Source organism: Onychostruthus taczanowskii, unplaced genomic scaffold (assembly GCF_017590055.1).
Source record: "Onychostruthus taczanowskii isolate IOZ18803 unplaced genomic scaffold, ASM1759005v1 scaffold9, whole genome shotgun sequence".
NCBI classification, from domain to species: Eukaryota; Metazoa; Chordata; class Aves; order Passeriformes; family Passeridae; genus Onychostruthus; species Onychostruthus taczanowskii.
This window is the reverse complement of record NW_024506993.1, coordinates 15,912,059-15,939,107: the sequence shown is the minus strand read 5'-3', so window position 1 is coordinate 15,939,107 and position 27,049 is coordinate 15,912,059. Positions and strand designations below refer to the sequence as shown.

The following is a 27,049-nucleotide window of genomic DNA, read 5'->3' as shown; positions in this document are numbered from 1 at the left end:
GGCTGTTTGTAATTGCACTATGCTTAGGAGTATTTAGGATTAAATTTTTCATCTTGCAGGTTGTCTTGAACAGTTGGATTTTTCTTCCCCCTACCTGCCACTACTTTGTTTCTTTTCTTTGCTTTTATTTTTTTGTTTCAGCTCAGTATTTTCTATTGTTTGGCTGCTGTTAATATTCCCTCCCACTTCTCCCTGCTCTTGCCACTTATTAGTTCACTCTCAGCATCCACTGCTGGACTCCTTTCCACTGCCAGGATTGGATCTTCTGCTACTGCATCCAGCTTCAGCCCTTCCCAGACTTTTTATTGAGATTGCAGTTCATAATGTGGTCTCAATCCCCATTCTCTGAGAACAGCAGCTTCCTCCTCTGTGCTGCCTGAGGGCTGCTCCCTCTGTAGGTAATTCAGGGACTCTCTATAGCCCTTCTCCTGCTCAGTAATCTCAGGTTTGCCACCCACACTGAGCAGGACTAACACACAGGTGTTACTTCTTGTTTCAACGTGGTTGGAGCAGTGCAGCATTTGGCTTTGCTCGTCTCCCTGCATTGCCACCCACCTGCCCTGCCTGGCAGGGGGGCTGTGAGGGGATGGGGCTCGTTGCTCAAGGCATTGCCAAGTAAAACCGAGTCTGCCAAGAGCAGAGAACGTGCAGCCCTTCTCCCCGAGGGTGCGGCACAGCCGGGTGTGAGGGTACAAACGTGGACTCACAAGCAGCAGCTCCTTGACTCCGAGGTCACCGGTGTTACTAATTTCAAAAACAGGTCCCAGAGCACTGGATCACAGGAGAATTTCAATGAGAATTGCTTTCTAATCTTGACAAAACTAAAGGTTTTTGCCATCGTTGAGGAATGTTCGGGATGTCTTTGGCCAGAAAATCCTCCCTTTGATTCAGCTGAAGGAAAAACCCAATATGGGAAATGTCACCTTAGACAAGTAAAACCTGGCCACGTTCTGAACAGCCCAGAGCAAAATGCTACAGTGGAGGCTGTGAAGTTCTCTGAATTGCCTGAAGCCCTGGAGCCCCCACCATTCATTCCCCTGCCTGTCTGGGACGTTCTCATGCACGTATGGTCACTGTTAATTTGTCTTGGATTGTTCTAATTAATGCCGGTGAACTGTTCAGCCACGAAGACTGCAGAGCTCTGCAGCGGCAGAGAGGGCTGGAGGAACAGCTCCTGGGTTCTTTTTCTGTTCTTTCCTCCCTGGTGGACAGGTACCGTTTCTGTCCGTAACCAACAGGAGACAATTCTGTTTTATAACAGGAAAATACTAATGTCAGGACTCCCTCTGTACCCAAAGCTTTCTCCTTGAAGATTGCTCCTCTTTGCTTTCCTAATTGCTGCTGCTCAGCTGGAGGTATCCTGCATCTTCCAAGCACATGACTTTGTTGTGCTGTTACTTACCAAGGGGAGAAAAAAAGAGTGTGAGAGAATATTGCTTTGTGTTGAGCTTTCCTTGCTTAACCCTTTCTGTGCCAATGTGGGGGTGCTCTTATCTAGTGCAGGATGTTGTGCTGTTGGCAATACAAGCTTCTTGATCTGAAGCTCAGACTGTGATGGAGCTCTGATGTGAAGAACATCTAGAAATTCTATCCTGAGCCACATCAAAAGCCACATCAAAGGGTCAAGGCAGGCAAGTGATTCTTGCCCTCTATACTGTTCTGGTGAGACCTCACCTGGAATCCTGCATCCAGCTCTGGGAGCCTTAACATAAGAAGCAGGTGGAGGAGGAGCAGAGGAGGGCAGTGCAGATCACCAAAGGGCTGGAGCACCTCTGCTGTGAAGACAGGCTGGGAGAGCTGAGTGTGTTCAGCCTGGAGAAGAGAAAGCTCTGGGCAGACCTCAGAGCCCCTTCCACTGCCTGAAGGGGCTCCAAGAAAGCTGGAGAGAGACTTTGGGCAAGGCGATGGTGTGACATGACAAGAGGGAATGGCTTCACACTGAAAGAGGGGAGGTTGAGGTTGGATATTAGGGAGAAATTAATTACTGTGAGGGTAGTGAGGCCCTGGCACAGGGTGCCCAGAGAAGCTGTGGCTGCCCCATCCCTGGAAATGTTCAGGGCCAGGTTGGACAAGGCTTGGAGCAACCTGGGATAGTGGAAGGAGTCACTGCCCATGGGGGGATGGAATGAGATGGTATTTAAGGCCCCTTCCAACCCAAGCTATTCTATGAAATAATTTCTTCTGGAGTCTGAGGATGCCTCTTAAATGTCTTCTCTTACTAAAGCATCCTTTTTGGAGTCCCTGTGCTCACAGAGTCACGCAGGGCTTGCCAAATTAATGTGAAGTGTGGGTGGTTTGGGACCAAAGTGATTTGGGTGAAGCCCATTTCAGACAAATCAGGTTGTAGGGCTGCCTTTCCTTGAAGGATGGCAGGTGTGGAGCATGCAAGAGCAGAGCCTTGGGGAGGGCACTGGAGCCATGCTCCCTGTGTCTCTTAGGGACTGAGGAGTCAGATGAGGATCACAGATGTCTGGCTCTTGGCTCATGGGCTGTTCTCTTGCAAGTCAGTAACCACGAAAATTCACAGAAATTCTGTTTTCTCCAGAAACCTCAGGAACTACCAGATCTGAGCCTTTTGTGTGGTGCCCCACTGACAGAGGTGGGATGAGTTACTCTTCTGGCAGCCAGGGCAGGTGACCTGAATCCCTTGTGGCTTTCTGAAGGGAAAAAAGCAGTTGCTGGAGTAGAGTTAGAAGAAAATTCACAGAAATTCTGTTTTCTCCAGAAACCTCAGGGACTACCAGATCTGAGCCTTTTGTGTGCTGCCCCACTGACAGAGGTGGGATGGGTTACTCTTCTGGCAGCCAGGGCAGACAACCTGAATTCCTTGGGGCTTTCTGGGGGGGAAAAGGAGTTGCTGGAGTAGAGTTAGAGTGGAGTAATGGTATATGTGGACACAAGGCTGCTGGAAGAGACTGCTGTTAGGAATTTCTTAATGCCATGGAAGAAAGGAGGAGCTTGGGCAGAGCAGGGGCCCCAGCAAGAGCTGCAAAAAGCAAAGTGGAAGCCTGGAGATTAACCCAGTAGGTTTGGAGGGACTGTGCACAGCTGAAAGAGCAGCCTTGGGCTTAGTGTCTCACTGTACTCCTGTGGCTTCAGCCTCAGAAACTGCTTTGTTTACCCAAGAAAGGAAAAGGGAGGCTGGAGCTGGGGAATGTCTCTGCTCTGGCTCTTGAATTCATTGTCAGCTGTCTTCAGCAAGTGGATTTGCTGTCCATTCCAGTTTGTTATAAGGTCTGGAGAAAGAATAGAGGGCAGTAAGGAATTTCCCAGCATTTTAGAGGGTGTCATCATGTGTTTGAGCTGTGTGATGTGCCACTATCCAGATCCTGAGCACCTGCCTGCCTGTACCTTTACTTTTGCTGGCTCCACCAAGAGAAAGAGCTGTGATGGTGTGAGCCTGGTGGGTGCCTCTGGCCAAGCCTCTCTTTAGTCCTGGGTGAAATGGAGGAGGTTCTGGGTACACGTTTGTGCTGTGGAAGCTGTTTTTTTACTGTTTGTGTTTGGGTGCTGCTCTGACACCCAGGGCAGATGTGTCATGAGAAATTGCTTCTGCAGCCTTGGTCCTCATGGCAAGGTCTGCAACAAACCACCACTTACAGACAGAGTCTTTCACTTGTGATGAAGCTCCAGCAAAGAGAGGGTTTGGTCCCGTGGGAAGCATGATTCAGCTCCTAGGGATCATGCAAGCTTGGGTAGGTGCCAGACATGCTTAGCATGGAATTTGCAGTTAAGTGTGGAGTCTGCTACCTCCTTGGGGAGGTCCAGCTCTCCTTGGAGGGTTCTCTGTTCCCATATGTCTCCATGTCTGGAGCTGAAGGTATCTGCAAGTAGCCTGATGATAAAGAGAGAAGCAGAATCCTATTTACTTTGTGGTTTTTCTTCATGTACCTTATTTAAGAAAATATAAGGCCTGAGGATTTTTTTTTTTTTTGCTAGTTTCAGATGATGGCAATAAACTCTTCCCTTTGACCCTGTGTTGGCTGCACCTGGGTTGCAGGCAGGTGGAGTTAACAAGTCACAAAATCATCTGAGGAGCTGAATGAGGGGTTCGTGGTTGTGAAGTCTTCTGGTGGGACTGATCCCTTCTTCTTGAGGCAGTGCTGATGCCAACAGCACCTCCCTTGGGTCTGGGGTTGTTCCCTGCAGTTGTATGATGTGCCTGTGGGCCACTGCTGCCACTTTGGGTGCAAACATTCAAATACAGATAACTGTACTGGCCTTCAGGATAATCCTGGTATAGATTTGTGCCTCTACCCACCACAGTCTGGCCAAGTTCTGGACTGGTTGTAAAAATTCTCATTTCTTGAGGGTGCCAAATTATTATGCCTTGGTTAGAGATGTGGGGTTTATCCTCCTTCATGTGATCCCCTTGTTCTTATTCCTGGTAGCCTGGCCTGCCCTGCTGCCCCACTGCTGCCAGGCCCTGCACCCAGCAAGCCCTGCAGGCAGGGACTTGGGCTTGCACTTGCCAGGCTCAGCAGGTGGCTTTGGGGAGGTGGTCAGTGGGCTTTGGGGTGCCTTTGGGCGAGGGAGGGCACAGCAGCAGTCATGGTGGCTCTGCCTGTGCCACAGGAATGGCTCAGCAGAGGCAGGGATGGGCAGCTCAGCTTCTGAGTGAGAGGGTGGGATTCCCATTGCCTGCAAGCATGAAAGCAGGCAGCTGTAGAGCCAGTGGTGTGGGCAGCAGGTTGACTACATTTCTGGTTTTTTTGGCTGCAAAGCCTTTTTTCTCTTCATCCCCTCATTTCCAAAGCTTATATTGTTACCTAATCCACATTGCTCGAATTCTCTGTTAGAGGATCAGCTTTTCTGTAGGAAGACTGCTGTACTCCTCACTAATATTGACTGTCTTTTTTTCTTGCTTCCCCTCTTAGATCTACGATGACAATAAAAGCCTTTTTGAAGTCAAGGAGAATGTGCCTAGGAAATTGGTGGAGAAGGTCGCAGGGGACATTGAGAGCCTCTTGGCCAAGAAAGTCCGTGCTTTAAAGGTAAGGAGATGGGCCTGTGTGCTGGTCCTTTGATGGAGATGCTCAGCTTAAACAAGAGAGTTGATGCTGGTGTAGCAGTATGATCTCAGCTTCAAAGTGATTTCTGTGATTGTGTGGCCTTTTCTGGGAACTGTATCCTGCAGTTGGACAGATTCATCTGGAGCATGTGAGGCAAGAATGTGTCATGTGGGGATGTCCTCTAGGTACCTCCTTGCTTTTTATCTCCTCCCACCATCATGCAAACACCTGAAGGTGCTGCCACAAGAATACAAGTGACAGCAAAAGCCTGGCAGCAAATTTGATCCAGTCATTTAACTGGGGGTGTACTGGAAGCAGAGGGACTGCTGTGTCCCTGCTATCACTCATGGAAGTGTTTTGAACAAGTGGAGCCTCTCCTGTTTATGAGATGATGTGCCTGAAGGGCTTGTGCCGGTGCCTGGGACTTGAGCTCTGTGACTGCATGAGTGGGTTGCCCTCATGGGTATCTGCATACCTTTCCAATCTATTGTGCTCTTTTGTCACACTCCTTAAAATGAACTCATTTTCTCTGTAGTGGAGGAAGGTGACCTGATCCATGGTGCTGCTCAGTAAAACCCAGCAGTGGCTACGGCGGGGTGGCAGCAGGGCCATGCTCTGCTGCTGGGGCAGAGACAAGTAATTGCCTTCCTGGAGAGGGGGACAGCCTTCTCCACTGCAGAGGGGTATGGATACTTCCCCTCCAGGAGCTGAGATGTCCTCTCTGAAACACGATTTCATCAACTGGCATGACATTGTACAGTGGGCATTTGGCAGCGTGGCCAGCGGGATGCAGCTTGATGCACTGAAAGGGTCACTGAAAAGGTGTCTGCAGGGTGATGGACAAGGGCAAGGCTTGGAGCAGGTAACACAGCTGATGTGTCCACAGAGGTACTGCAGCCAAAAAGACCTGGTCACCTTTCAACCTGAGAGATGGGAAATGTGCTGTGGTGAGAGAAGGGATGTTGCAGTAACTGAGGTGTAACTAAGGCAGTGAGGGTTTGGAAGTGACCTCTCTCCACAGTGAGTGAGAAGTGGCTGGGAGAATGTATGCAACAGGAATCACAGGCCACCCATGTGGGCTACGGGAGTCTCAAGACTCAAGGCAGGACCTCAGTCAAAGGTGCTCAAAGTCTGGCCTGAGTGTCCAGATGGTGTGAGGCTGTCCACAGTGCTTGACAAAGATGGTGGTTGTAGGGACTTTGGTGAAGAAGGATGCTGCTTACCCAATTTCTTACTCTGCAAAGTAAATGATCCTGCTTGGACTCACACCGAGTGTTTTAGCTTGAATGGAAGGAGCTGAAGTGGGACTAAAGAGGTGTAAACTGTCAGCACTGCATTTGGGATTGTGGAAGTGAAAATCAGGGAGACCAATTTTCTTCTTAATGTGAACTTGCATCCTTGTGCTCGTATAGTTTGTGTGCATACTTGAGCATATATCATATTAAATGTTCCAGAGATGTGCAGCACCTGTAGATGCTGGAGGAAGACACAGGTGACAGAAGGCTGTAGCAAACTTGATCCACACCTGGACAGCATGTGGCTCCCATGGGATGCACAGGGTAATAACCTTGAGTTACACAGCGTGACTGTGCTGAGTGGTTCCACTGTGACATTTGAATTTCAGCTCATCAACTCACACTGTTTTTCTTTGCCCTTTGCTCTGAGTCACACAGACTTGCAGAGAGTTTGTGCATCTTTTGGTGCTAGATCAAGGGTTGAACTGTGCCTATGGTACAAATAACCTTGTTTGTCTTCCAACTGTCTTTCTTTTTTGTTGGGTTTTTGGGCAGTACTCTCTGCTGTGCTAAGAAGGGCTCACCTGTCACAGGGGTGATTCTGGCAGTGCTGGTTAGGTAACAGCACGTGCTGCTGTCTTTACAGCAGAAACAATGAACCCTTGACCTAAATCAGTCTTTTAAGAGGACTCCTTCAGAGTGCACTCTCAGATGGAGCAGACTTTTACATCCAGTCTCCATGTAAATTCTTGACATTTTGGATTGGTGGTACTAACAACAAAATCTGGAAACGAGGAAGTTGATGGGGGAAGAGAAATTGAATCTTCTAAATTTCTCCCACATTTTGCTGAGCTCCTTTCAATCAGTGGGGCTCCCATAGCTCTTTTCTTTCTCCTGTCTGTTTTCATCTGTCTCAACTCTCCCTTTAGTTGAATCATCTCTCGGAGTAATTTCCTCCTCTTCTCTCATGACTCACAATAGTGATGATGACTTCTTGAAACATATTTTTCAGCATCTAAATCAGGTGGGACTCCATGTATTGGCAAGGGCAGGTGAGGAGGGGGAAATGGAGTCTCTCCTTGATGTATGAATTGCCCTGTCACACGTGTGCTCACTCAGCTCAGGAGACATCCCTGTGCCCTTTGCAGCAGGAGAGAGAAGAGATGCTGCCTGGGCCTCAGTGGCTTTGCAGGAAGGTGCTCACAAGCCTTTGGGCACACACCATGGTGCACAGCTCAGAGCACTGTTCTGATTAGGTGGTGATTCAGTCCAGTCATCAAAGAACTTCTTCTCCTCTGTTTCTAAGTAAAAATATTAATGTGTCTTTATTAAACGATGTGCAGAGCATTTATTAATGCAGTTTCTTACCTTGTGTGTTGCATGTCTAAGAGGCAGAAATCAAGCACAAGGAAGCTGAACCATCTGGCCCTGACAGCCATGGTGCAGCACTGTGGCATGGATCTGGCACTAACAGGACACTCTGATTTCCCACTTGCATTTTGGAGGTGTGCTGGAGCCAGGGGTGTGTGGCAGAGAGGGTAATTACTTCCTAAAATAAGGCACCTACAAGGGGCTGGTTATTTGGATGCTATCTCTCCCTTTTTGTTCCAGAGCATCATATCAGATGACAGTCTCATCATGGGACAAAACAACTCCTAGGAAGATGTTTTTGCAATCCCCACCTGTTCCACCTGGCACTACAGTATCCACACCTGGATCCTGGGGGAATTCTACCCCATGTCCCACAAAATGGCTTCTGTTTGACATGGATCAGCACTAATCCATTGCTTCAAGCCTGGCCTCCCAGTCATCTTTGGGCTCTGTAGTTCCAGCTGCTTTTTATTCCCAAGATTTAACAGGAAGGTAGATAAAAAAGATGGCCTTCAATACCAAAAATGCATCTAATTTCCTCTGAATTACTTTCCTGGAAGTAAAAGACTAAGGTGGAGTGACTCCTGAAGGAGACGACGTTACATTTACCCAGTGTATTGCATTGTAGGGAAGTTCCAGAGCTACAGGTGAGGAGTAAGGAAGCAATAGGTGTGTTCCTGGTGGGAGTTTAGTGGGCTGCTCTTGTCTACACTCATAAGCTTGTCCTTGTTAGGGCTAAAAAAGACACGTTTCAAAAGACGTGGAAAGGAGTGAGGTGCCATGTTACCAAATAACTACAAGTCCCCCTTGGGTTTTCCTTGTGCTGGAATCACAGTTGGCTGGCTCATGGCTTTATGTCATCTGGGACTAGAACTCATTGGGCTGGTTTTTTTGCCAAGCAGATTCTTTGTCACTTTTTCAATTTTATTTCCTATCTCCACACAGTTTTTCAGTGTGTTCAGACCCCTCTTTGCCTTTGTATGTGCCCAGAGAGATATGTACAGGCTGGGGCTTCTTTGGGAGCTTGTTTGGAAGCCCAGATGTTGGAGTTTGCTGTTGGTGGAGCACTGAGTGAGCCAGGGAAAAGCCATTACCTGAAGGTGTGGTTGGTGTGGGTCCCGATTCTCAAACCCAGAAGGGGCACTTTTTCTTTCTTCTAAGAATACTGTGTCGAGTGATGAGCGATGCCTCCAGGTCTGTTCTTTCCTGAAGCTCTGCAGACTGGGGGAGAAGGAAGTTGTGATTTGATGGAGGAGGAGGCTGAGAGGTGGAAATTTTAGATCCTAGGATATGTTTTAAGATTGTTTCTTCTTTTTATATAGTTCTTGTGAAGGCTGCTTTTGGATGCTGACTGCTTCATTCTTCACATGTTTAACCACAGACAATTTGCTTTGCCTCCTGAGAGCGACACATCCCACAGTTTACTGAGTAGGTTATGCCCTGAAGTGAACTATTCATATACTGTGACCAGCCTAAAGATTACTGTCTGTGCTGGTGGCCTTCCCCCATCTCCAGAAAGAGGGCTGCTGATCTACAAAACATGGCCTGGATGGCTGCAGGCTCTCACATTGCCCTGGTGGTGACACGGTTGGGTTGGTGTTTTCTCCATAGAGCTGACTTCGTTTTGCAAGTTGTACAACTTCGTTTTGCAAGTTGCAAGTCACTGTTGCAATCTTTTGAGTTAAGGTGAAGTGAGGTTAAGGTGAAGTTTGTTGCATTTCCTGTGGTCCTCAGCTGTGTGCAATATCAAATATGATGTGTTGAGCAGATGTGCAGCAAAGTGGCATTTTGTGTATCAGAATCTATAATGTGTACTGTGTACATCTGTGTGTGTCTTATGTAGATGTGTGTGTGTGCAACAGGTTTGGTGCCCCTTGTGTGGCTCTGGGGATGAGAGCACTAACAGCATTTAGCAGGAGTAGGAGGAAGGTTTGTGGGGGGGTTTTTAATTGTATTTTTGTGAAATTTAATAGCACGTTTTTGTTGCTGCATATTTAGCTCCAGTGTGGAATGAGCATCTGGGGGATAGCAGGAGTTTGGAAGGAGGGCTCAGTGGTAGGAGGTTTCAAGGTTCCTGTTCCTTCAGCTAAGGTGTAGGAGGTCACAATATATTTCACTCAGATTTTACTACAATCAGAGTAGTAAAATCTAAACTTGGCATTAGACATTTTCTTTTGGCAGAAAAAAAGAATACAAAGGACAAGACTGGGGATTTCCTGTATTTTGAAAGCATCCTGCAGGGAAGTCTAGCTGGGTTTCCTGTGGCTACAAAGTCTGGGGGGATGTGGCTGTAGGTGTTCCCATCTTTACTTTCCTAAGGGAAAGAGGTTGAAAGAGCTGGGAGAAAAGGTGGCTGGTCTGGAGATGCTAAGGGTTTTGTACTGCCTTAACCCTGTTTTGCTGATTTGTCTCCTGTTTCCACCCCTCACCCTCAGCCTTGAGTTTTCCCACTTACTGGCATTTTTTCTTGGACGTTCTCTTCTGAAGTGTTGATGCACTTAGTACTTGGCCATGCTTTAGGATCCTGTGATGAAGGGTGAGGTGAGAGTTTGGTGTGTTACCATGGAGTACTGACCAAATCAGCTTCTCAGTGTGAAGCTGGTCAGGGGGCATTGCAGGAGGCAGGAGCTCAGGCCAGTTGTGCTTTCAGTCCTGGTTGAACACTCAGTGCATTACTGCTCAACTGGGACTAGTTCCAAGCTCCATTTGAGCCTGGCACAAGCATATATCAAAAGTGAAGAGGGGATTTAATTGGACAGGTTTATCCCTTTAACAATTCTGATAGCCCTGAGATTTCCCTTGCAGGTTTGTGGTGAATGGAGCCTTTATCAGGTTTCTGGTCCCTGATAGGGACAATAAAAAGTGCCACCTGTCTGACAAGCTGCAAAAATTGGCATACAGCAAAGCATCTCTCAGCCCAGATCAGAGCATCTCCCTGATCCCTCTTCTCTCAGCAGTGGAGACACTGACCTCTGTCAGCATGGACTGGTAGAATATCATCAGGAAATCTTCTCTCCTTCACTTGTGGTTGCTGTCCTCTGGTCTTGGTGGCAGGCAGCAAAAGGGGTCAGCCTTCAGCAGAAGCAGCCCTGGGGTTGTACTGTATTTCTCCTTTGTTTCTGGCAGAACAAGGTCCTGTTGCCATCTTCCTGCACCGTGGAGCTGTCTGAAGGATGTTGAACCTGGTACTCATTGGCCAAGTAATTGAAGTGTTTAACTGGAGAGCTCCCATGCCAGGAGAGGGAGGCCCTCCTGAGCTGTGGTGCACGGGGTGTTCACATTGGCTGGCAGCATGTGGTGCCAAACCCTTGTGGATTTCCCTCCTGAAGTGTGGTACAGCCCTGGCTTTGACTTGAGGGGCACTTCTGGGCATGTCAGAAGGCTACCAGTGGTCGTGCTGTGGTCTGTTGGGTCCCAGCTAAGGGACACATTCCTGTCTTGCCTAGGCAGCATATTGGGGTATGAGAGAGGGAATAAACATAGCTCAGGTGAGCTCTGACACAGCCTGTGGGTTTGGTGAGGTGTGGGGCTTCATGCCTCATGCACTCCTGCACCATTCCAGCTGCATGGCCATGGACAGGAGCTCTTGAGTTGGTAGAGTAAGGACAGCAACCACCAATCTTGCACATGCTGAAGTACAAACCATTTAAAGGCAGGATCTCTGTGCTTTCTTATTTCATAGTGACAAATCCAGCCCTCTTCCCACTTCTTTGGTAATTGCTGGTTGGTGGGTTTTGTTTTTAATTCTGTTTTTAATTTGTTCCTAATCAAATCCTGGCTGACAGTCCCTGTGTGTTTGTTTGTTTATTTCTTTATTTATTCATTTGTGCATATGTGTGTGTGTGTCTTCTCCTGCCTCACAATTGTTCTTGTGCTGGACCTGCTCCAGTAATCCAATTTGAATCCAATCTCCCAGGTCTGGAATTCTAATTTACGGATTGCAGAGGGGAGTTAAACAATGCCCACACACCAGGATGGGGGTTGATTGTCTAATCTAATCAGGGACAATCAGATGTTTGTAACAAGTCTATCAAACCTGTATTGGGCCAGTTTGCTGAGCGATGTAACCAGCGTTAATAGCGCTAACGCGATTTAGGGCTTCCTGCACTTTCATGCAGATTACATTGAACGTTTCCCTTTCTTCTCCCATGAACACTTGGCAGCAGCCCAGCCCGATGGGCTTTACAACTTGCTGAGCTGCTGGGTGCCCTCTGGGGCAGCAGAGGTTTGCCAGGACCCAGTCTGCTGTCTCCACGGCACTGCCGCGCACTGAGCTCCTGGGATGATCCTGTTTTGTGGCACACATACAAGGAATGGACTCAGTGCCACCATTGCATCTGGAGTCACAGATGGGGCAGTGAAAAGTCATGGTCCTGACCTGAAAGAGTGCTCAGTAAGGCTCCACAGCAGATCCCCAGCCCTGTGCATGGCTGTAAAGAACAGGTGAAGAAACCTTTGTCCTCCCTTGCCCTTGGCAGACTGAGGCTGTTGTTTCTGGTACTTGCTGTAAGAAGTCTGAACAGCTGGTGCTTAAAGAAAACACCTGTCTGGTTTTTCTTTTCGATGCCCTTTCAGGGCCTGAAGCAAAAGAGGAGGCAAAACCAACTCTGTGAACAAGATGATGTCTCTTAGTACAGCTCTCCAACCCAGAGTGGAGCTTCCTTACCCTGTGCAAATAAATATTTGCCTGACTTTGCCCTTCCTGAAGACTGAAATACCCATCTGGTCCCTTGCCCTGTCAAGAGGTGAGCTGGTTCTCACGCCCCAGGTCTGCAGCACTTAGCTGTGCACTCGCTGCCTTTCCCCAGGATTTATTTGAGGTTTATGCCTTTTTCCCTGCCCCGGCTCGCTGCGGTGCCTGCACAGCTGCCGGGCTGAGGCTCCCGGCTCACAGCCCTGCTGGCAGCTTCAGCTGGGCTTTTATCCTGAGCACAGCCTGCCCTCACGGCCTCTCTCTGAGCGCTGCCAGGCTGCCTTGCACGCACAGGAGAAGGAATAGGAGCTCTCTGTTCCTAGGAATAAGAACTAGCTTTTCGTGGAGGGTTTAATTGCTGTGCATGCCGTGCCTTCCTGCGCTCTGCACCCCACGCTGTGAGGAGCCTCTGAGACCAGGAGAAGGATGAAATAGTCCTTAAAGGGTGTTATGTATTAGACAGCAGTTTGCATGTTGTTTTTCAACTTTTCCTGTTTTTTTTCCAGCACAGGAGGAGGTGGTTGAAGCCACCTTGGTGTGGGCAGGGGATTTGCAGCAGTTGTAGTGCTTGGCTGTCTCAGAACTCAGGTTCTTCAGCTCGGTCCTTACCCTCCCAAGAGGCTTGGTGGGGCTGTGCTCTAAGAAGAGGCATTTGGGGATGGTTGAAAGGGTAAAAGCAGGTGGATATGACTTATTGGTCTATCTGTGAGGATAGATATAGATATAAACTGGCGAGTGATGCAGAAGAGGAGGAGGTCTCTGAGGGATTTAGTGCTAGGGAAGGGAATTATCATTTAATTCCTTATAGAACAACCTTTAAACATGATTGGAAAGATATGCTTGCAATGATAGCAAAATAAAAGAAACCATGTCACTGAAAAAGGGATTTATTTGAATTTTCTTGGTTAATTCTGACATGAGAAAATGCATTTCCCTGGCAGTTTGGTACCTAGAGTTGCTTCTGCACCCTGCCCTGTGACTTTGTAATCTCTGCATGGTGAGAGAGGAGAGGGTGAGAGTGGGATCTTTATTTCCCCAGGGTTGTCTGTAGGTTTTCATGGAGTGTGTGCTTCTGTGCTTACAGATGTGCTCTCAATCCCTGTGAGTTCAGCCCCTGCCCTCCATGATGCTGCACATCCTCAGAGAACTCTGTAAAGCACAAGGTCCTGGGCAGAAAAACCTCCAACCAATTTATTCTTGTTTAATGTTTTTCCCCTTGAATATTTCAGATGCATCATTTGGGGTGGAAGACTCATATTGAATGGGAGTAATTTACCTGGGACAGTGAATCATTTTGAGTTTATTTTGGGTGGAATGAGGATTATTTTTTAAGGGTTTCATCCTCAGGCTGAACTGAAAATCAGTTATTCGTATAGTTGTGTTTACAGGCAGGTAGTGAAGTTAAAGACTAATGAATGAGGGAGTGGAGGCTTGGTCCTAGAGGTTAATGGACTTGCATGAAGCTTTTCTGTCTCAAAAGCTCTCTTCAAATCCCTCTTTTTTCTTTTCCCTTAAAGAAAGCAGACTTAGCCAGTTTCATTTCTGCAGCCTGCAAACCCCAGATCAGCTTTGGCAGAGTTTATCTCAGTAGGTCTCTGCACAGGAGTGACTTGAACAGCAGGGCTGGCTGCAGGTGAGGAGCAGGAGGCAGCCCCCAAGGTGCCTTGCATGATGAGTGTTTAGCTTGGCTCTGGGCACGTGCTGCTGTGCTGGCACAGCGTGTGCTCCCTGCCCTGGGATGGTGCCCACCAGACTCTGCTTTCTGCCCCACATGGATTTGCTTTGCATCCACTGAAGCTTTCATGGAGTGAGTTTGAAATCCATCAGCATCCCGCCCTACCCCATAGCAAGGAGCTATTATATATTCCCAGAGCAGCTGATGTCCATTAAATGTTTGAGTGACACTACAACAATGTGTAAAATATCAGTGATAAGGATCTAGCAAATCTTAATAAAAAAAAAAAAAAAGCTACAAGAATGTAAATTGCACATACAATTGCGATAAAGAGCCAGAGATAACATTAAAGAGATTGTATCAATTTAATGCAAGTTTTGTGCCAAAGCCTGTCATCTGCTCTTTGAAGAGGAGTTGTTGGGAGCCTTGATATTCCAGTAGACAGTGCTCAAATCATCCCAGTGCTCTGGAGCGGCCGTCCCTGCAGCCAGCGTGCTGTGTGGAATCTGTCTGCTTGCTGAGGATTAATGGAAACCTTTCCTGCCTCTACAATAAAAATAATGTTCCTTGCAAAAAATAAAGTGCCCTTCTGCCTGCTGGCCTTTGGGTCCCTCAAAATGCAATTAAAAAGCGGCTTAATACAGCCTTGCAATGCGAAACCTGTCAGCGTTCAGAGGCACGATCTGAAGAGAAAGCAACGTGAAAAGGTTGTGAGCAAAAATATTTAACTGTGTGCCTGCCTGGTGGTGCTCGTGGAGCCACCAGCTGGACTGGGACATGAGGGGCTGGAACTGGGGTAACTGGGGGAGCTGGAGCAGCTTCACAGACAGAGCTGGGCTGTAGCAGTGCAGGGGAGGGCACAGGAGCTCCTCCATAACCCAGCCGGGTGTGTGTCCCTGCTGGCCTGTCCCTGCTGGCCACCTGTTTCCTGGGCTGGTGCTGCTGCTGTATGCCCTTGGTTTCTGTCCCTCCTCTGCTGTTTAGGGTGTGCTACATCTCTGAAGGTGACAGCAATAAGGGCTATTGGAAGTACCCTCCAGGTTTGATGGAAGGGGTAACTCCAGCTTTCTGTGCAGGGCTGCCAGGTGCAAGTTAGTATTGTGCTTGCCAAAATGTCTTCCCAAAATTTTAGGCACAATCATGGGAGTTAAATGGTGGTTAGCTGGGTTTCTTTCTGCAGGCATGATTTTTTTTTTTTTAATCCTTTAAGTAAAGCTGGTCACTCCATAGTAAATGAGGTATTGTAAGGGCTGGGAGTGAAATCTGAGCCCAGGGCTCCAGTGACTGCCTGGTTTTGGTACTGCAAAATGAACTTTTGTCTTTGGCTGCCCCTTGTGTGCTCTACCTGCACCAGGGTGAGTGAAATCCCACCCCAGCTCTACACGAAGAGCTGCTGGAGCAACAACAACTTGATGGGAGCAGTGTTTCAGCGGGATGCCAGTAGATGGCACAGCATTTATATCAGCTAATTACGTAGGGAGCCAACGCCGGCCCGGGCTGCGCTTGTTGCTGATCTTAGCCGTGCCTCACTCTCCACTCACACAGATGAAGATGTCTCTGCTGGTCTGCCTGTAATTGAGGAAGTTGGATAAGATATGGAAGGTGTTGAGCTTGTCAGCGTTGTGGGGCAGTGGGAAACTGTGATGGGGAGGAGGGGATAAGAATCTTGTGCTTGGGTGAGTGTGGGAGCAGAGAAGCAAAATTCAAGAGAGTGGTAGTGTGGCTTCCTTCCCAAGTGCATTCCAGCAAATGCTGTATTCCCTTAGCATAGATGTATTTGACTGCTCCAGCTTTATGCATAGGGAAACTGAGGCCTGGAGAGATCATTATTTGTCTTTGATACACCCTGGAATAAGAGCTGTGCTTCCCAATTAAGTTCTGGAACTTTTAGCTACAAGGTGTCCTTCATGCGTGATTATGACAATGACATCTCCCTGGAGCTCAAAGCTCCTTCTCTCAGCTCTGCTCTTGTTTGGTGCTATTGTTCCCTGGCCTCTTTAGGCTTTGAATGTGAATTTTTTTTAGTAGTTTAGCAATTTTCTGCACCCTTTTGAAAGAGTAAGAGTTGAACGCATCCGAAATCTTCTCCCTGGGTGATGTTGCCCAGCTGTTTTGCACCTCCCCTCAACCAAGGCAGCCCTCTGACCTGTTCAGGGATGAGCTTGTGCTCTTTCTTGCTGGGGAGGTGGCCCCTGGAGTTAGGAGGGTTGCTCAAGTGCAGTAAGACAGCCCTGATACAGGGTGGAGGAAACTGCCCATCCCTTTGTGTCCCTGTCCTGGGAGATGTGCAGAGACCCCATCATTAGAGGCAATCTTTCTTCCTACCTTCTGCCTGCTGAAGAACTTCTTTTCATGACTGGAATTGATTCTTGCAAGTGGATGGGGAGGATATATCCCAAATCTTGAGGGTCTGGTGTGTATGTAGAATATAAACCAGAGTGTATGTATGTGAGGCTGTAAATAGAGTTGTCACTCTAAAAGAAATAGGGTTTCTAGTGCTTGTCAGATCATTTTAAAACCATTTTTATTACTAGATTACATGCTGAGATAAAGTTTATTGTAGCAAAAAAGAGGGAAGGTGTAGGATTTGACTGCAGATTTGGAAATGCACTTAAAACTTATGAAGAGTTTTTGAACCTTAGCTGAGGGCAGGCTGTCTACTTCAGGATTTTCCTCCAGGGCATCTCCTGTCCAGCACATTTAAAGGACGGTCTTTTGATTTTGGTGCAAACTGGGCCCTAGCATGTCACCTTTTATAATCAAGCTATGACATAACATGCAGACACTGGCACAGGAGCTCCAGCTCACGAGTCTGTGTCCTGTGTATGGGGCAGAAACCCTGCCAGGGGTCCTGAGGAACTCTGTGTTCCCTGAATGTGGCTCTTAAACCACTGCCATAAGGATTTTGTGTCAAAACTGAGGATCAATCCTGGCATGTGTTGACTTTGTTCTTCCCATTCTCTCCCCCATAACCATTGATCCTAAAATATTTTTCTCTAGTTATATCCTTTTTCTGTGCTCTTACTTTTAGCACTACATCTGCAAGCAACAGAAAACACTGTGTAGGTGCCAACTCTTTTCTTAGCTATTCCTTGCATATATGAGTAGCATCCCATTTTCTAACCCAGCCTCTTCTGTCTTTTCCTCCTAGTTGTTCCTAGTGGTATTTGTCTACCTTTTATATGTACCAGTGGCAAAGTTAACAGGATGTTGTTCTCTTGATGCAGCATGACAGAGACAGCAGCAGTCATCTCCTCCTGCCAGACTTGGGCTTCAGAGTTGGGTTGGTTTGCACTTCCCTTCTCCACCTCCCGTCCTAGTTTAGGGCACTGCAAGGCACATCACAGACTGGGTGCTGGAAGAAGCAGGAGCTTTGCAAGCTCCTAAACTCCACAGCTGCTTGCAGGGCAGAGGTACTGGAGTGGCAAGGATAAAGTTAGCATTAACCCTGAGACTTGCACAGACCTGTTTACCATAATATCTGGCTATTAAAAAACTAGATTTATTTCACATGCAGACCAATGCAGAAAATCCATGCTGCCTTGACATTTGAGTTTTTGTGTCTCTCCTACTCCCAGCTCCATCTCAAACCCAGAACCTCTGCAAGGTCCCATTCTGAGTAGCTGCTTTTCTCCCTCTGTGCTGAACATCCCTAAAACCTGGGCATAATAGCATCTTTGCTAATTATATCACTGCAGATTTATTTCATGGTAATATTATAGCTGGCCTCAGGCATCACCACTATCATTGGAAAACATCGAACGATCACAGCTTCTTAGCTGCCTCCATTAAACCTGGGAGAAGCGTCTGGGCCTGTTTATAAGCTTGTCTTTTGATGAGAGCCAGGGATTGATGAGCTGGTGGCTGCGAGGTTTGCAGAAGGTGCCCCGGAGGAAGCTCCCCTCGTCACGCAGCCATGAGGTGCAGATGGCGGGATCGCGAGCGGAATGCAGACACAGCCGGGGGAGCGGGAGCGTAGCCTTCACCCATCCAGGCAGGTCTTTATTCCCCTCTCTGGCAGCACCCCCCGTGCTGGGGGCTGCCCAGCATTCCATGGGGGATGGCTCTGTGCTCCAAATCACTGGCAGCTTGGCTGGAGGTGTTCCCAGGGAAAGGGGGCATTTTGGGCATGCAGGTGGTCTTGAGATGCTTTCTGCTGACAGTCTTGGAGCTGGGGCAGAAGAAAAGGCACAAATACCACTGCCATTTTTCAACCAAAAAAAAAGGGAGAAAAATAATTCAAGAGTTTTCTCTATATTTTCCTTGCTAGAAATAAAATTAATCCTGTGACCAATGTGCTGGGTACCGAGGCCTTCTGGCATGAGCGTAGCTGAAGGTCAGTGTTGTGTCCCCAGGGTTGTTCTGTTCTTGGGAGCCAAGCCTGTGGCTGCTTGCTGCTCCAGGCTGTGTCCCTTATGGAACACAGCCATGGGATGGCTGGAGGTCTGTAGGATGAAGCATTTGGTGCTGGTGAGCTGGTATCCACACTCTAGGTTTTGGAGGGTATAAGGGAGTATTTCAGCATACATCCCAGTGCTGCACAGGTTTGCTGTGAGGCTGTGTTTGTCTGCACCTGAAGCCTGGCTGGCAGGGATGGGGTGACCATCATCCCCAGTCAGTGTGTTGGTCTTCCCCATGGATGTCTGTGGTCCTCAAACAGCAGATTATCACAGATCTGATACCCACCACATGTGGAGAACACGAGGAAGTAACTTATAGTTCTTGAAAGGGATTTGGGTAAAAGTACATCGGCTGTTATTGATTTTACTCTGTCTGGCCATGAAGTCCTTTTTGGTTATGGCACTCCAGCATGGCAATGAGTGGCCCAAAAACTTAACTGAAATGGGGTCAATAAATTACATGCAGACAAAAGGCACTTACACTCAGACTGCATCAAGTCTCCTGGTAATTTCAGTGAAACAGGCAGAGCAGAAATATGCTGATAATTATTTAAATTAGACTCCGAGCACTGAATTTTTTTCCTCAAGTAACAGCACTTCAGCACTTGTCCAGATGAGTGCTAATTTACCCAAATGGAAAGGTTTATTAAACATGCCAGCCAGTGCTTTAGTAATATTTAGGACAGCAATTTTGCTTTATTATATCTCTTAACAAAGAGGACACAGGCTTCTTGATCCAGCACCAGAGCAGTCAGGAGATGTTGGGGAAGATTCACGTCAGTTCTGCCTCGTCTCAAATCAAGGTACATTATTTCTGCTTCAATTCTGCCTCTTTGCCAAGTGCAAATCTGGGACTTGATTTGAAAAAAAAACTTCACTGACTTGGCCAGTTTGAAGGACATTCAAAATCTGGACATCTTCTGGGTGCAGGAGTCAGAGCTATGATTTGGAAACATTGAAGGATGAAATTGAGTTTGGTTCAGTGAAATGGGCCCCAAGCCAGGCACTGAGGAAGATGAGTCTGAGCTCTTCCTGCTGCCCCTTAGTCACTCTAGGACACGTGTGATATTTGTGTTGTTTTGGGGAGAAATTGGGGTGCATGAAGACAATGCCACCCATAATTTGCCTCCCTCAATGCTCTGTCACGCCCTGCCTCCTGGTCTTGTTATCATCATGTGTGTTATTGCCAGGGCTGCCTTTCAGACTAATGCTGGCTTTGCTGTTTCCCTCAGGACTCTAAATTTCTTTGGTTTACATATTTGAGAAAATACGTCACAAATCCCAGTGGAATTACATTCTGCTAAAACATCCTGTAGAATTCTTCTGCGGCTTCCTGGCTGTGGGTGCAGGTGTCTGTGACTTCTCCCCGGACTCAAGTGGGGAATTAAGACTACTTGCACAAATTAGAGTAATGCAGAAGTGTCTTAATCTGAGAATCTCCTCACAAAGAGCATGGTTCAATGTTGTGAGTGCTTCTTACAGATCCATCCAGGGAAACTTGCTTTTAGGCTTTGAAATTTCTCTGGGTCCTTCAGGATAAAGACCACTACCTCCTTTACCTGAGCAAGCTCACTGAGGACATGCATTTGTAACCTACCAAAATCTAAGTCTTTATATTTTATCTTCCATAAATATCCTCTCCCTCTCTTTCCCTGCACAAGATTGCTCTGTTAAACTATCACACTGGAAATCTTGTGAGTGCCTGGAGCTCTGGATGCTTGCATAAGATTTGGCAAGGGAGAACTTTGTGGAATTCCAGATTGTACATTCTTTCAGAGTTTGGATACAGGGTGAAGCCAACAGTGATGGGAATGGGAACATTTTGCTTCAAATCCAGGTATACTTTTTTTGACTTTGGTACCATCAGAGTAATGAGAGGAAAGGCTGTGGCTGCTCTTGTATGCAGGTGTGGATGTTGGATATCCCACAGGAAAAACAGAGAAGTTTATAAGCTCTACAGTTGAGTCAGAGGCCCTCTAATCTCCACAGAGAGCTGGATTCACCCCAGATAGGTCGAATACCTTTGTGTCCTGTTGCACTGGAATTGTGAAAGAGCTCCCAGGAGGAAACATGCCTTCCCTGCTCCCTAGCATGGTGTACTGCAGGGAGTTCTCTGGGGACCATTGCTGATTCCTTCTCATGCTCCAGAAAGGGCAGAGCACTGTGCTGTCACAGCTTCAGAGAGGTGAACATGAAATTTTCAGAATGGGGAAAATGGATGGAAATAATTTGAAAGGAAACTCTTGCTCTGCATTATTGATGATATGTATTTTTTAGTGTTTGGTGTCCCACAGGGAAGTGTGCTGTGACACCTTGTGTATGGTGAGCCTCAGTGTGCTGTGACCATCAGCCAGGCTCATCCACAGTAACAGGAATGTGAGGAAGCCTCTTAGATTAATCCTCTGAACTTACACACCTTTAAGAAGCGCAGAGAGACAAGTTGGGATTCAGTTTTACTGTTCTAGCACTTTTCTTGCCACCTTGATTGGAAGTGCTTAACCTCCTCTTCATTAATCAGTTTGAATTTTATCTAAAATTCATCCTCGTTGAAGGTGAATTAGAATCTGCTGCTCCAATCTTGGGCTGAAAATGATGGCAGGGTGTGCAGAGATTAGCAGGTGAGTGCACTGCAGCTTGGATCAGAGGGACACTGTATTTTTGGTGGCTCTGTACTAACAAGGCTGGAGGTCTCAGCCATGTCCTGTGTGCTCAGCTCCCAACAAGCTCTGTCGGTAGGACATGTTTGTGACATTGTACTGCTGAACCCCAGTGACACATGGCTGGGGTGCCACAACCCAGAGCAGTGACACAGAGTCAGTCACCAGGTCACTGAGGCTGGCAGGGACCTTTGCAGATCACCCATTGAACCCCTGGCCAAAGCAGGGTGAGCTGGAGCAGCCTGCCGGGAACTCAGGTGTTCCTGGGGTGATTCTGGGATTGTCCTAATTTTACAGATGGGCAGGGTGAGCCCTGGGCAGTGACTGGGATGAGATATCTCTGGAAAGTGGGTGCAGATGGTGAGGGTGAGAAGGTGAAGAAGGCCTTGGGGCTGCAAGGCACATATGTGTGTGCTTACTCATCTTTTCAAGAGCTCCTGGCTGCAGTGGTGCTGTCTTTCTATTAAAGACATTTTTTTTCATGAGTCAAAGTCACTAGGCTCTGTTAGACTTGAGGAGCTTTAAGATCAGAGCATAAATGCATCACAGAGATTTGTCTTCTCTGGCCAGGAATGGGTGGAAAACACTGAATGGAAGGGAGAGGGAGCAGTGAATTCTGGAATTCTGTTTGCAGACTCCTTGGCCTTCTGGTCACCAGTGGAAGTCATCATTCTTCCAAGAATCTCTATGACAAGGGCTATTGGGAAGTTTTCCTCTGGTGCTCTGCTGAAGGTCAGCCTATGGGGACAGTTACATCAACCCTGTCAGGATTACCGGGTCCATCCTGACTTGCCCACAGAGCATCTCACAGCTCTGCCACAGGGTTTCCTAAAAAATCAGGCTGTGTTTGTCCGAGCCACGTCCCCGTGCCTGTGTGTGGAACAAGCATCCCACGGGGGCAGCTCTGTTCCAGGCAGCCAGGGAGCTCTGTAAATGTCTGACGAATCCTTTGTGGCAGGATCTCAGCCATACCCTTTCCTCGGCAAGAAGTAATGACTGCAAGGCGCTCTGGAGCTCCCATCCCAAACCTGCAGGCTTCTCCTGGCCGAGGCTCCCTGCAGATGGGGAGCTGGGGCTGATGGGCTGCAGGGAGCTGCTGGCTGATTTCCCTAATCCCCTGCTCACAAGGCTGGCTCTCATCAGCTGCAGCTGCCATTTACAGTGGGAGCGCAGCCGAGACGGGGAGATGGGTACTGCTCCTACTTGGGGTGCAAAAGGAATTAAAATCTCACATTCTGCTTTATTTTCTGTTTATTTTTTTTCCCTCTCTCCCTAGTGAAGGCAGATAGCATAAGGATTAACCTCCAGGGACATCCCAACAAGAAAAAAAAACAAAAACAAACATCATTTGCAGGCTTCTAAGAATAAGAATTTCTCTGGCAGGAACATTCCTGGAGGACCCTTTCTCTGTTAGGATACAGAGACATTTTGTAGAATGTTCCAAGTGTCCAGGAGGCAAAATGTCTCTGCTGTGGATCTGAAAGGCTCTTGTAGCCCAATTCTGAGTGCAAAGTGCCTCACTGTGCTTCTTGTGGGGGTTTCAGGACTTGGTATGTGAATCTTCTTTAAATGTTGCTCTGTTAATCAGTCACAGCTTTTCCAGCATCTCACAGAAACAAGGAACGTGGTGGAAACCAAAACAAACCAAATTTTGCTGTACTTCTTGAAACAGCAAGTGTGAGCTGGGAGTTTGTCCCTGCATGCTTTTCTCCTGCCTTTAGCTTTCTGCTGTGACTGATGATGGGATGAGAGCAACTCGATGTCATGGAGCAGCAGCTCTGCAGGCAAAGCCTTCCGGCAGTCTGGACCCAAACCTTCTTTGCACTGCTGCTGCTCTGGTCTGGCTGCTTAGCAAATGCTTTCATGCTTGTGGGCTGCCTCATTAGGGGGAGGAAGTAATGATGGGGCCAGTGATGCTCTCCTCCCTTGCGAGATCCACGCCAAGGCTGGTTTTGCTGATGCAGCATCTTTGCTCACACTTGCATGGAATTCTTGCTAGAACAGTGCTCTGAAAACTGTTCTTAAAATCCTGGGCAATACAGCAGGATTCTGGCCTAACTTCCTGCACAAAGAAAGATTGGTTAGATGTGTTGGTCAGGGCCTTGTCTGTTGGGTTTTGGATATCTGCAGGGGTGAAGCTCCTTCACTCCGGATTCCTGTCTGTTCTTCTGTCTAGAGACTTTCCTTCACATCATCTCTTGCTTGGTGCCTCTTTCTTCCTTTGTTCTTTGGCTCCTTTATCCCATTAAACACATGGGTTTGAATCAATAATCAGCATAACCCTCTGCCCACAGATTTCCATTTCTGGCATGCCCTGCACAGAGCCTGTGGTTTAGGTGATGCCTCATCTCACTGCAGTGTTCCTGTCCTAAAGAGATGACTTCTTAGCCTCCTTTCATTTATAGGAAAAAAACATTATCTAAATAGCTACATGTCCAGCCTGTGGCCATGGATTGCAACAGGGAGCTGGATGTCACCAAGTAGAGAACACTCCTCCTTGGTGGTGACACCTGCCATGCTCTGGTGCTGACTTGTCACCAGGGTTGATGGTGTGACCGTCCTTGAGCACTCCCGCTGCCCAGTGCTGGGTTGCTGACCACTGAACAGGTTGAACAGATGAGTAGTGGAGACTCTGTCCTTGTGGGTTGGACTCAACTGGACACAGTCCAGTGCCAGAACTCAGTGGCCCCATCTGAATGGGGACCAGGGCTTGGGCACGTGATGTTCTTTTTGTCTGTAAGAGCTAAAGGGGACTTGGAAGGAGGTGGCTGGGGTGGTGCAGGAGTGGTAGGAGACAAGCTGTGGGCAGTATGTGGGACACCTGCTCCTGACTTCCAGCTAAGCCAGGCTGGAGGAGGGAGTCTTACAGATGATTTTGTTAAAATCATCAGGAGAACAGCATGCCTCCCATTTACTTTGCAGGTCTTGTGCAGGTTTCATGTGCCAGAGCTAAAATAATACATGATTTGTTAAACTGGCTTTTTTCACAGTTGTGGGAAACAGCCCAGCCATTCAGGCAGAGCAGCAGCGAGCACCGATCAGCACTGGCTGATCAGGATGGGCTGTGCCAGCTGCTGTCAAGAGGCTTTTAACAAGGAGCCTGGTGGAAACAAAGGAGTCAAAGTGGTAAAAACACCCCATGCTGGACCTCACTCGCAGAGCAGCCAAACAGGGAGGGCAGGGAAACTAAACAGGAGCAAAACTGACGACAGCATGTGTAGGGCAACATGTTAGAGAAGTGGAAGAATCAATCTGACTGATCTTTCCAGTAAATCCAACAGATGCCTCCAGGCCATAGGAGTCACACAGTATGGGATTCACCTGGTCTTTCAGGTGAGGCATCTGATAGGTTCAGAGAATTTTCCCCAGTGGGCTGTGGCAGGGTGTGTGCTTTCTAGGCACGGTGGTTTGCTTAAGATTTTCTTCAGTGCTTTGCAAAATCTGGAGCTTGTCCTGTAGTGAAGAAAGGACTAAAAAAAAAGAAAATAGGTAAAATTGCAGCATTTGGAATACACCAGGAGAAGCCATGGTGATGAGGAATTTTTCTATTCCCTAAAAGGTTTCTTCTGCACATTCAGTCTGTAGCTGAAGTGGGCTTTTGCTGTCTTTCCTTATTGCAGTCTCCTAATTGGTTTTCTACATTCACTCTTCAATTGCTGTAAGCATTAAAGTGTGGTGCATCCCATTAGATACCCTTTCCCATCTACATATACCTACTTAAGCAAAATTCAAGTTAAGATTTTCTTTTTTCATACAGCTTCAGCCTTTCTGAAGTTCCAAGTAAGTTGTGTGTTAGGAATGCTGGTCTTGCAAGCAGTAGGTTCCCCACCTCCCTCTCTTCCTGGGAAAGTCATGGAGAAGCAGTAGCTCATCACAAGAACACATCCACTGCATCCCCCTCTGATTTTGTCTTTTGAACACAATTTTGTGTTGTGGTTTTGTTGTTATAAAGGGAGGATAAATGACTCATTGCTATCTCACAGCAGAGGGGTCAGTGGGTTGCTCACAGCCATATCTTATCATCTGGAATTTAGTGTGCCGAGGGTTTTGCTAACCATCTGTAACACACACTGCTCATTTCCACGGCGTGCTCGTAACCTCTGCTAATTATTTATAAAGGGTTAATTAAGAGGATTCTGCTCTAAACAGTGACCCAGTGTTCTTTGTTTCTGCTCCTTCAGCTAAAGTAACAACACTCTTACTGAAAACAACAGTAATTTATCCTTGAGAACAAGGTTTTGAGGTGCTGTATCAAAGCTCCACAAAAAAACAATGTGACGTCTGCCTCCTTCCTCTGATTACTGAATTTGTAATTTTATAGAAGAAAGCAATCAAGTTTGTCTCATTGTATTGGTGTTCATTGTTCAATTCTATTATCCGTTTAGGCTTTTCTCTTAACGTTTGTTCCACTATTTCAGTAAGGCTTGAAATTAGTCTAATTCCCCAGATCACACTTCTTCCAGTTTTAAAATGTAGATGAAACAGATTAAGATTATTGAGTTCTGAAAATCAAAGAGACAATAAGGTAGCACCGTTAATGTGCTGTTTGCCTGTTAAAATAGTCTTTTTGCTGGTCCTGTCAGCCCCTGTGCTGAAAGCAGAAGCAGAGGGCACCCAGTATAATTAAAAGGCAACAGGTCTGCTGCAAGTTAAACGCTTTTTAATACAGCTTGTAGCTCACTGATAGAACTTGTTGCCTGAAGATGCTGTCAGAGCAAGAAATTCAGCAAGACAGAAGAATGGGGGGGAGCTTGTTGTGAATCTGAGCAGTAGCTCTGAGTCTGTGGTGGCTGTGATAATCCTCCCTTGGCAGTGCTGCCATTGTGGCTCTGCGTTTGTCTGAGTGATGGAAGCTTTCAAGATCAATGTGAATATCTGCAAATTGAGCTGAGGAGAAGATAAATGACCAAGGCTGTTCTTTCTTGCTTTGGGAAGATTTAAGGCAATTAGTGAAGCCAGGAATTTTTTTTCTTTTCTTGCAGACATATTCTTTAAGATATGTAGTTGCAGTATCCAGCTGAGAAGAGTTGAGTCTTTCTCCAGATCATTTTCAGACTGGTGGGACTCCAGGTAAAAGTTGGTGGGACTCCAGGCCACTTTGATTAGAGCAGTCTCTGTGCTTTTCCTGAAAGGTGCATTAAACTTTCCCATCCATGTTTTACAAACCCACCACAGGCTGAGACCACTTGACAGTGACTCTCTAGAGAGGCACCCAAGCATCTCCTGCTTTGCTGAGCCCTAAACTGCTTTGTGTCTATGAAGTACGAATGGCAGGGAGGAGGAGGAGTGTCTTTTATTACACCTGCCTTAGTGACTGAGACAGACAGCTACCCTGCCTTTTCAACTTCATCAGCTGGTAGATAAAAAACATAAAATATATATATTTTTAATTAAAGTGAAAAGGTGAACAGGAGAGATGAGAATAAGCCTGTTGCTCCAATGAGAATTTTTCCATAAGAGAGGTGTGTGAGCATCTTCAGTGCTTCTTCTCTCCTTCCACTTTGTTATTACTTTCCAAGCCTTTTTTTTAAATGAAAGAATTTCTTAAGCAGGCAGTAGTTTTTCATGCATTCTACCCATTCTGTCTATTAAAAGAACTTGACCCCTTCATTTCCACCTTTCAGGATAACAGTAGTAAGTTGTGCCAATTTAGTAGTCAGTGTGTTGAAATTAGTGTCTATGAAATGCATATTTTATTTGATTGCCTGCATTTAAGCCTGATTGTGATGTTTGGGTGATTTGAACATAAAGTGGCATAAGAAGTATAATAATCTGTTATCAGAGGCAGACAGAGAGAAGGGGAAACAACTCTTTATATTTTGGTAGAACACAAAGAGTTTTAGACATCATCTTTTCAAACACTGGCCTTTTGGAAATGTAGAGCTGAGAGCCCTGGTGCTGTTTAGCACTGAAGCTGGAGATCTCTGAAAGGGGCGAGGCTTTAATGCCTCATATTTTTTACATTTCGGTAAATCCACCCCAGAAGTCAGTAAAGTTGCAGCTTCC

The 27,049-nt window shown here is 47.1% G+C and overlaps 1 protein-coding gene across 2 annotated transcripts in view; it reads left to right on the top strand.

Moving 5' to 3' along the window:
* Positions 1-27,049, top strand: part of CACNA2D2 (calcium voltage-gated channel auxiliary subunit alpha2delta 2) — a 211,585-nt gene that overhangs the window by 77,966 nt on the left and 106,570 nt on the right. For both annotated transcript variants that reach the window (XM_041425943.1, XM_041425942.1), the window contains exon 3: positions 4,878-4,994. In XM_041425943.1, the coding sequence (XP_041281877.1) occupies positions 4,878-4,994 (117 nt within the window). The remainder of the gene's footprint in view (positions 1-4,877; positions 4,995-27,049) is intronic.